This window comes from Chaetodon auriga, chromosome 1 (assembly GCF_051107435.1).
Source record: "Chaetodon auriga isolate fChaAug3 chromosome 1, fChaAug3.hap1, whole genome shotgun sequence".
Lineage (NCBI taxonomy): Eukaryota > Metazoa > Chordata > Actinopteri > Chaetodontiformes > Chaetodontidae > Chaetodon > Chaetodon auriga.
This window is the reverse complement of record NC_135074.1, coordinates 12,423,879-12,434,258: the sequence shown is the minus strand read 5'-3', so window position 1 is coordinate 12,434,258 and position 10,380 is coordinate 12,423,879. Positions and strand designations below refer to the sequence as shown.

Sequence of the window (10,380 nt, the reverse complement as noted above, 5' to 3'; positions counted from 1 at the left end):
AGAGCACTTCTGCTGAAAAAAACAACTTCAAAATAGATAATCATACAGCTTTTTGAAGTAACAATAACAGTAACCACACGAGTGGAGTTCTGCCTTACTCACAGATAGACGTCTCAATGCAGAACTCAAAGGAATTATTACTATGAGGTATTCAGAGACATTGGTAAAGACATGCACGGCCAGAGTGCTGGACCTTCCTACACACAGCAGAGAGACAAGGAAGGTTGGGGGGGAAAGAGGGATGGAGGGGTAAAAGGGGGCAGGGGAGGGGAGAAACAAAGACCTTTGGTTTAATCTGTAGAAGTGGACAACAGAAATTCCTTTGGTATGTTTTCATTGCATGGTTGCGCTGGCGAAAGCACCACGGTGTGATTAAAAAAAAAACAAAAACCTTTTCCTTGTTTCTTCAGTAGTGGCCCTTCTACAGGCTGAGGTATTCACAGAGTCAAAGGTGAGAGGTCAACAGCGGTTTAACACTTTGGTTCAAGCAAGGCACTCGTCCTGGGAGTTTTAGAAAGATTGCAACACGTCTGCTTCTACTTTCAGGAACATGTCTGCCTATAGTTGAGTCAACAATTCTGCCCATGGCTACGTCAGCTTGTCTGCCTATCGTCGTGTAAAGATGTCTGACCTATTTGGTGGGTCAATGTCATCAACCTATAGATACACACTAAGAGGCAGGGCCAAGTTGGGAAAAAAAAAAGACAGTCTGGCGGGGAACTCCATCAAATTCACGTGGATTATGTTGAACTTCATCATGAACCAAACTCAATCTTTGATTTTTCATATTGCTGTAATGTCAGCTTTTGCATTTCACCTCACTTTTCTGCCATTACAGTGGCAGAAATGAATCCTTTGGTACTGCTATCAAGCACAAACAAAGCCTGATCACATTGCTCGGGTTCCCAGTACCCCCGCAGGCACCTGCGTGGCCGCTTGTGTGTATCTATGGCCAGATCAGCATATCTGCCTATAGCTACATCAGCATGACTACCTATGGAGCTGTAATCAGAGCACAGATGAAGCAAGAGCACGCATAGCAGGGGTTGCATGGGTTGAGTGCAGGTGGGAGTGGGAGAAAGAAAGGGGAGAAGAGAGGAAGAGAGAAAGAGAGAGAGGAGATGGGGGAGGGGAGACACACAACATCTTTTAACACCACTCATAGAGGCCGTGCAATGAGAAAAAATCTTTGGTTATCTTTGGTATCATCAAAGTGATAGAAATCACGTATGGAACTTGAGTGAGGTAGCATCTTTGGTTCACACTATAAAACATCAGCAGGTCTTGACACATTTTTGTTTCTTGTCGTCTTTTTGTTTGTTTGTTTTTTCTTTCAGAGATGAAGAGGCAGCTCTCTCTCTCGCCTCTCCTTCGGCGCTTCTTCTGATGAATGTAGAGCTGCTAACCCTGGCCACGAGGAGGATGACGGCAAGGGGCCAGCTCAATATGTTTAATGATGCGCTGCCCTGGGCCAGCCCTGTGTAGTGCTTTCCTCCTAGTGCTGAAATGCATAGCTTACCAGGAGAGTGGAGGCTGGATGGACAGGGGGGGGAGGGTTGGGTGTGGGAGGGCGGCTGGGGATTGGCAGCAGGCAGGGTGGGGGTGCTTTCGTATTCAGGTGACGAGCTGACATTGCTGTGTAAGTGCCTGAAAGTGATTTGATCATTGGTATCATCCCCTCCACCCAACATCTTTGATGAGGAGGGTAAAAGCAAATAGACCTACGTATGAAGCACACAGGGATGACGGAGCAACGCTGAATGCTTATTATTAGAGTGGTGACACAGTTTGTCCTCAAAACACCCCCATCAGAAGCTGTCTGTCTCCCTCACAGTGTCGAGACCACACTTAGAGCATCCCTTTGCACGGAAAACACACTACTGGATGGATTAGTCTTTGTTTGCCAGCTGCTGGTATTTGAACGCATCGACTTGAGCTAAATCTGCAGGCATAAGCTGAACAGACTTACAGGAGGTGATCCATCTTCACAATGACTTACAGGAACATTCACATAGACCGTTCGTAAAGATATAACTGGAATATTTGGTTTCATTCAAGAAGGCATCTACAAGGCAAATGTCAATAGTTAATTTTCAGGGTTTTGTCATATAATATTTCCATTTGCACGGAGCGTATATTTAAGGATGACGCAAAATGCTGTTTGTACCATGAGCAGTAACATTCTCTTCTTTGTGGCTCCTCACAGTCCGTCTCAGGAGGTAAGGGAGGAAATGAGGTAAAAATACTCTTTAAGATTATCAACTACAAAATATACTCTTTGGTCAAATTACTTCGTAGCAGGTTCATAAGTGGTTTTATTTCTAAGCTGCATGAGAGGCTTCAGGGTGTAGAAGGCTTTGGTTTCTCTTGTTTAAATTATTCAACGTTTCAGCATGTTGGAAGAAAGCACTACCATGTGGGTTGAGGTTAGGGGTTTCTGGTTTGGTTTAAGGGTTGGGATTTTGGTTTTGGGTTAGCAGTCTACACATGGGCATTCCCCTGTCTGCCTGGAATGCTTGATAGAAAGACAGACAGCTGGAGAGACGGGCAGTCCACCGCCACCGATCCAAACCAGGCTGCACAACAGTCCAGTCGCTCCTGTAGGATTTTTTTTTTTTGTCTTTAAAGTTGATTGGCCAATCCCACCGGAGCTCCACATTCTGGCTGTTTTTCAAAGGTGTGGACAGCTGCAGATCAGACTGCCAATAGGCTGATTAAACCTCCATTTAGGGACCCATCATTAAAACCAACCAATCAGATTAAAGATAAGGATGGCGAATGATAGATTGACACCGAGGGGGGAGGTGTGGAGGGTGTAGTAAAGCTATAGACCAGTGACAGTGAGTGTGTGTGTGAGGGGGAAGGGGTAAAACTATAGTCTTTTTGCAGTATGTTACACATAAACGTGTTGCTGAAACAAACATTTCAAAGCAGGTCAAAGAAGAAGTCTTTGGTTTGTTTTTTCATCTTTGGATACTATAAATATCAATATAGTACAGGTTTAAGGGCAAAACGTTGCTTCAAGGTCTTTTTAAGTTTCTCTTTGTTTCTCATAAGTTTTAAAGCTTTTCCACCGAGGTTGAGTCAGTCCATGAGTTGGTCAAATCAGTCCGTCTTCAGGCTTTGGTGCAGGCGTTGGGGCCAGAGTTGACTGAGTGACCGGAGCCGTCGTCCACCCACTTATCTAGGCTCCGGCGGCGTGCGTTCATAAAGAAGTTGCTGACTGTGGCCAGCTCGAGGCCCAGCTGCTGGGCAATGGTGACCTGCAGCTCTTTGGATGGACGCTTGTTCTCCTTGAAGATGGCGTGGAGCGTCCGCCGCTGCACATCTGTGAACACCAGCCGGGGCTTCTTGGTCATGTTGCCCCGCTCGCTCCTGCCGTGGTCTTGTTCCTTACGCTTACATGCTGTGGAGAATTCAGGAGAGAGACAGACAGAGAGTGTTTGTGAGAGAGGGCGGCCTATACTTGTGTGAAAACAAGATTTATTTCAGAAAACTGGTTTAAGAATAGTCTCTCCATCACCCTTTGACCTTGGATTGAAAAAAAAGATTTGTGAATAAATCCATGGCCTGACCCATGAATTATCTCTGTGGCTCTCCTTCACAGCAGCTTAACGCAGAAGTCTGCTTCGTTCATTCAAAGTGCCACTGATATGAGTGTTTAAAATACCAATATCTGATATTTTCCAATCCATTTGGACCAAAACAAACTCTAATATGATTTAATTTGGTGCATAAATGCCATAGATGCTTATATAAAGATAACTCTGGGACTTTTCTTAAATTTTGAGACCACAGCACTTCATTTTGTACTGCTAATATGATGATTGTATCCAGTAATATCCCATAAACAAAAAACACAAAATAGTAATTTCACAATTCTCCAGAAATACCAGCTGTAAATACAGTGTTTGACTGACACCACTTTTGCTTTTAAATTGTAATTTTGTTCTGTAACTTGTGAGCAACATCAAGAACCAAACTGTAAACAAGTAATTTAACACTTACATGTCTTAAACATCTCTACTACTCATAAATAGCATCTGCTGATTTAAATGAGAAGTCCTCCCCTCTCGTTTACCTTATGTTAAGATGAAAGTTAGTATATTTCAGCATATACACTGTATTACTTCATATCACAGTGTGTACTGTGCTCTTGTACTGATGGAAAGGACACTGAAAGGAGTGTAAAAGCCACATCTATCATTGTGTCTCCAAACGTTAATAAGACACTTAGTCTGTCTGATATGACTTTGCACAGAATCATGTCACAGTCTGCAGGCTGGAAGCAGCTCCAAACACCAAGACACTCTTTCACTGAGCCAACCGCCAGGGTGCATGGGAAATAATAGCGTGTTGCCAGGGGCCCCATGGAGTAGCATGGGGCCCCGTGGTCTGCTGCTGCTGAACAGGCAGGCAGGAAACCAGCCATCCGGGGAACAATGAGCGCTGTCTGCGGTGCTGAAAACAATAACACGTTGCAATATAGGCTCTCCCACAGCCCTGAAAAAATGAACTTCAGATCATCTAATATCGGAAAGACGAGCTTGGAAATCCGTTTGACAGCAAATCAAACCTCCCTTCACCTGATCTCGTTGTTTTTTTTTTTTTTTTTTTCCTTTTAAACCCTGGAAGCCCTCAGCGATCTCACTGTGGCTCACCGGTGAGCAGAGACCAGGAGGGGGCAGACGAGGGCCGCTGGAGAAAGGCCCAACGTGGACTCAACGGGGAAATTCATGAACAGCATACTGAGACCACGAAGCAGTCCCTAAACCTGAGCCGATTCATTTTGTAAAATGCACCATGTGGTTTAAAACACTGTATTACAAAAATAAAAAAAGTACTGTGAAGAGCAATTCAACAAACCAATGAGATTCAGACGCAGTTTGGAGCCAAATATGAAGAAAATATGCCAGAAAGGATCGTTTTGAGCACATCACTGCACGATAAAAACGACTTATTCTACATTACAGGAGCAATTTGGATGTCACCAACAGTGCGTTTAAAGAGGCTGAATTCTTCATGTTTTTCATCATCATATTGTTGATCTGTGTCGTTGCCTTCCAAATAGTAAAAAATATTAAATCAAGCCCCCACCCCCCATTTGTGTGTGTGTGTGTGTGTGTGTGTGTGTGTGTGTGTGTGTGGTAAAGTACAGTGCAGCGACCTCTACACATGACCATAAACTGGAGTACAATAGTGAGTATGAGCAGCCCGGTGTCTCCAGCGCTGGTAAATATTAACAGAGAGTCGGAGCTCCGCATGTAAGGGCTGCTATAAATCAGCCGGAGTGAAGGCCACTCAGACAGCAGGAGCCACCACAGAGCGGCCCGGCCCCGGCCCCGGAGGCCCCGGCAGAGAGGCAGCTTTCCCAGGGCCAGGGGACATAACAACGACCTCGTTATCACGCTAATCACACACACACACACACACACACACACACACACACACACACACACACACACACACACACACACACACACTGCTGCTGCTCCCGGCTAATCATTACAAACACAGAGATAACTCCACACACTCGAACAGGCTGCACACGGTGGGCCCACTGACACGGTGTGACGATAGTCCTGCGTTTCATAATCTCACAGAGTACAACAAACAGACCTCTGAGCGCGAAATGCTGCCAACATCCAACTGGAAAACTATTCTGGCGAGGACATGTGTCCTAATTTACTGTCAGCAGGTGATTTTCACTTACAATTGTAAAACCACCAGAAATAACAACCAAAACATTGAGCACTGTCTCTGCAATTACAGCCGACTTCCAGTCCAATTTAATGTCTGTCTCTCTGAAGTCATTCTTTCTGTCCTGTCCTAACACACAGCTGCCTGATCCAGACCTCTTCCCTTCAATTCAAGCAAATTCAGATGAGTAATTGAATGCGGAGGAAAGGGAGAAAAGGCCCGAGATTAATTTCAGAAGCCTAAAATCAATAAGTAGCCTATATCACATCTACTTCAGCACACGATCACATATCCAGTTCACCTAGAAACGAACGGATCGATAACATGGCGCTCGGCCTATTCTCTCCAAATTAATTTAGTTTTTTAACTGTGAAATCTTCTCCCTTCCCAAACTCTTTGAAACAAAAATGTGGAATTTCATATAAAAAGTTTTTGCTGTTTATGATTTTTTTTTTTTTTTTTTTAATCTTACAAAAGGTTCAGATAAAACGCGACAGGACATGACATGTTCAAGGGAAGGCGAATAGGAAATATGAACACAGCTGAAGAAGGCCTGATACAGTTATTTTCCCAGTATAGTCATATGAATCAATAATAATCAATAATAATCAATAAGCCACTGATCTGACTCTAGTTTGTTTTAATTATATGCTGATCACACTAATGATCAAACGATGATCGGGTAGAAAACCAGCTTTCAATTTAAAGGAGATTCTTAAAAACTCATTTGCAAAAGTAAATGATCAAATCTCATCTTCAAACAACAAACCCGCATCCAACACACACACGCGCCCGCGCGCGCGGGGGAAGCAGCAGCAGCAGCAGATGGGAAAACTGAAAATAATCTATTGCGAATACACTCGCGTGCACCCGCGCGAACATGCACGCACACACGTAGACGAATACACGCACTTTCCACTCTAAGTGGCCGCGGCCTCACTTTTCAAAAAGCCAAAAAGCCCATTTGTAGGTCATTGATCGGGCCTATAAACGTTTAAAAAAAAACAACAACAACCCACCGGGTGTCTGTGAGCGCGCACGTGCGATTTGGGCCTCATTGTGCGCCCTAATTGACTCGTGCGTACCTCAGGGACAAATTAATACAGAGGTCTATCAGTTAATTAGAGAAACCTTAGTCAAGTCAGGGTTAGTTTAGCACCCAAACATAAACACGCGCTCCTGAGTCTGTTCTATTGTGAAGTTAAATCCTCTGATTGGAGCAAAGTGAGAGACAAAGCCCATTCCATTAAATAATGCATGACTTCAGCTTTACTTGACATTTAAATTCAGTTCATCACTGACTCTCAAGAACACGTGAACACACACTTTTCTCTCTCTGTTTACACCAAGGGCAACACCAAAAAGGCTGATCAGTTGCATCTACACCAAAATAAACACATTCCTAACGATTTCTGGGTGAGGGATCAGCTTACGCTTGCAGTCCAGCGGTCGATATTTTGAGGTAAAACGACATGGGCGCTTGTTTCACACAAGCCCAAAATCAGCGTGGAGACCGAAAAAGGGATGCGTATTGATATCAGGCCGCTTATTTGGTGCACGAGCATCAGCTTGGTGAAACAGTTTTGAACTTCACATGTTGTTTAACACACTGTACGGAGCTGGATTTGACCCCCCTCCACCAGACATAAATCTCTCATTTGGAAACCAGGGGCTTCAGGTCATCAAAGCCTAAGGCAGGTTTAATTTCTGGAGACATGATGTTATTTTGATCAAGAACTATCAGCCTAGAGGGAACATTTGTCCCGAATGCTACCCTGATGTGATCATCGAATTACACTTAGACTGCTGGGAAATGTTTCTTTTTTTCCACTCTTATAACAAGAACTACAAAATCAGTTTTGCTTCCCAACCCACTAGACCCATTGCTAAATATAAGGTAGCATTAGGGGCTAATAATCCAGTCTGGGCGTCTGTTTTTTCTCAACAACACATTCAGAGGATGAAAACAAAAAGGGGGCTTTACCGAGGCTTCGCTCACCTGCGAGCCTGAGCGCACTCATGCGTTGGAACTCAGGCTCCTGCAGCCATTTCCACATACGGCGGAAGGTCTCTCTACCGGACTTGAGCTTGGACCAGGGTTTGGGGTTCCTCAGCAGGTCGGACAGGGTTCCCTGGGACCTGCACAGGACCCGCTGGGCAAAGATGGCCTGAGGGATGCTGTAGCGCTTCAGCTCCGTGGTGATCCTTTGCGCCACCTCTTTGGTATTCACCTCCTCCATCTGTCCCCCAGAAACACCACCGCCACCCCCTTGTTGCACGGGCCCGGAGGCCTGCTCCCGGCTGTTCACCAGCCCCTGGCCGTGCCCCTGTGCGCCTAGGTGGGCGTGTGGGTGGTGGTGGAGGCCGTTGATTTGTACCATGCCCGCCGAGGAGCTCATGTGCTGCTCCGTGTGTCTGCCGAGCATGGCCGGGTGGTGAGCCTCAAACCCGCTGGGGGTGAGCATCTTCTCACCAGGCATGGCGGCACCGGGATGAGCGTAAGGAGGGATGCCAGCCTGGGTCGTGTGTATGCTGGCCAGACCGGAACCAGACAGCGGGGAAAGGCTCTGGCCCATGCAGGGATCCTTGTGATGATATGCGGGATACAGACTGTTCATTGGCGCCAGACTCCGGTCCTCTCGCATCAACGTGAAGCTGCCGCTGACATTTCCGGGGATCCTCTGGTGCGGATGAGGGTGAGGATGATGGGGATGGTGGTGGTGGTGGTGGTGATGCGGAGGAAACTTTTCGGACACGGTGGAGATGGGGGGTAAGGGCTGCAGGGGGGTTAGGGTTGTGTAAGTGCTGCTTGCACTCATGCCAGGGGGGGCTTCACACATGCTGATGGCTGGATGCAGGTGTCCGGGGTGGCTGGGGTGATAGTCTCCGCTGTCCAGCAGGGTCGCCATGCCCATAGCGCGGTGGCTCAGACCCCGGGGGGTCGAACGGGAATGTGGACTGTGGCCACTCAGCAGCTCTCCGTGACCGGCCACGGACTCATGGCTCACTCCGTGCAGGTCGCCAATATTCTCCATCGACAGCTGTGCGTTCATGATCCGGGCAGCGCTGTGGACAAACCATCTATCTGACCTACCGCAGTTAGCTGATGTCCAGAAGTCCACACGTCCAGTAAAGTTCAATTTGCTTTTGATGCTATTTTCCCTCTTGGAGCAGCCTCCTCTGCTATTGCCTCCTCTCTGTCCTTATTCGCCTATTTGACTTTTTTTTCCTCCTACCTCTGACGTTTATTTTTTGCAGAATGGGAACTCCTTCTCCGAATCCTTTTTTTCTTGATTTTTTTTATTTTTATTTTTTTTTAATTTTCTGGTTCTCTTTATGATTCAAGCCCCCCCACCGCCAACCAACTGTCCTTGCGCTCCGGTCGGGTGCCGCGCCATCTCTCTAGTTGTGTGTCTCCAGCCCCTCTTCCACCGCAGCACAGATCACTGTCTGCACATGCGCACTGCGAACACTCATCTCCTCCCGTACACACACACACACACACACACACACACACACACACACACACACACACGCTCTCTCTCTCTCTCTCTCTCTCTCTCACACACACACAAACACACGCCGCCCCATTGCTCTGACGTCAGCTACCTTATTAAGGAAGGGAGGTATCAAACCACCTGCTAAAAGCTGTTCTCCTCAATAAGCCATATTCAGCAGCCTTTAGCCTTCACTGAAATGTTAAAAATGCAAATAGACGGGTGTCTAATGAAACCAGTGGAAGTGGACTGGATGCAGCGCCTAATGTTTGATTGCCAATTGTTATTTAGAAAATGTTAAATTCATTAGGGCTGTAATGGGGCTTTATCCTCAGTCCTCCTTAAATTATTAGCTGCAAATGAAGTAAACTTCCGGGTTCATTTGGAGTTGATTTTTAACTGGTGAGGTCTGGGATTCAAAACCTCAAAAGCTCCCATGAAAACACGCTCAGTTCTCCTCGTGAAAACCGAGAGAGGCTTCGGGGATTAGAACAAAGCGTGATGATTTAATTAGCCGCTAAAGGGCTGCCACTGAAGTTAGATCATACATGGACACCTCATAGATCCATTCTTTCATTATTAGGCTTCAGCTGCACCCCCCCACCCCCCATCCCCCTGCCAAATATGTGGCGGTTTAACCAAACGAGGAAGACTGCACTACCTTCCTTTTTGACAGAAAACGATGAGCAGATGTGTCTATTGTTCAACCATTAGGCTTAACGAACCAAGCCCAGCCCTGTGTGTGTGTGTGTGTGTGTGTGTGTCTCTCTCTCTCTCTCTCTCTCTCTCTCTCTCTCTCTCTCTCTCTCTCTCTTTCTCTCTCTCTCCGTGTGCTATTTGGAGTTACACGCATGCACATTTAATTCGTAAGTTTGGGAATAGTTAAAGTATATATACACACACACACACACACACACACACATATATATATATACGCACAATGATCTATACACAGTGACATTAAAAATAAAACACCAACATGTTATTTATTTAAATAAGAGAATATTTATTTTGTCGGCAGAAACTTCCAGATGATACAAAATTCACACAAACACGTTCACCCCATCTCTTGCTATAAAGTAGTCATGGCCTTGGAGGAAATGACATGCTGACCCATATGGTATCCCTGTGTTGCTGTGGTGCATTATGCTGCATGAGTGTTAAACTTCCCTAACCTGCAGCC

The 10,380-nt window shown here is 46.0% G+C and overlaps 1 protein-coding gene across 2 annotated transcripts; it reads right to left on the bottom strand.

Moving 5' to 3' along the window:
- Positions 1–1,334: 1,334 nt before the first annotated feature.
- Positions 1,335–9,152, bottom strand: onecut1 (one cut homeobox 1). 2 transcript variants are annotated; one of them, XM_076755446.1, is made up of 2 exons: positions 7,700–9,152; positions 1,335–3,406 (listed from the first exon to the last, which is right to left on the bottom strand). In XM_076755446.1, exons 1-2 carry the CDS (start codon positions 8,751–8,753, stop codon positions 3,117–3,119), a joined length of 1,344 nt encoding a protein of 447 aa, XP_076611561.1. In that variant the 5' UTR covers positions 8,754–9,152; the 3' UTR covers positions 1,335–3,116. The 2 variants fall into 2 exon arrangements, with proteins under 2 accessions (XP_076611561.1, XP_076611491.1); XM_076755376.1 differs by having other exon boundaries at positions 7,685–9,151.
- Positions 9,153–10,380: the final 1,228 nt, after the last annotated feature.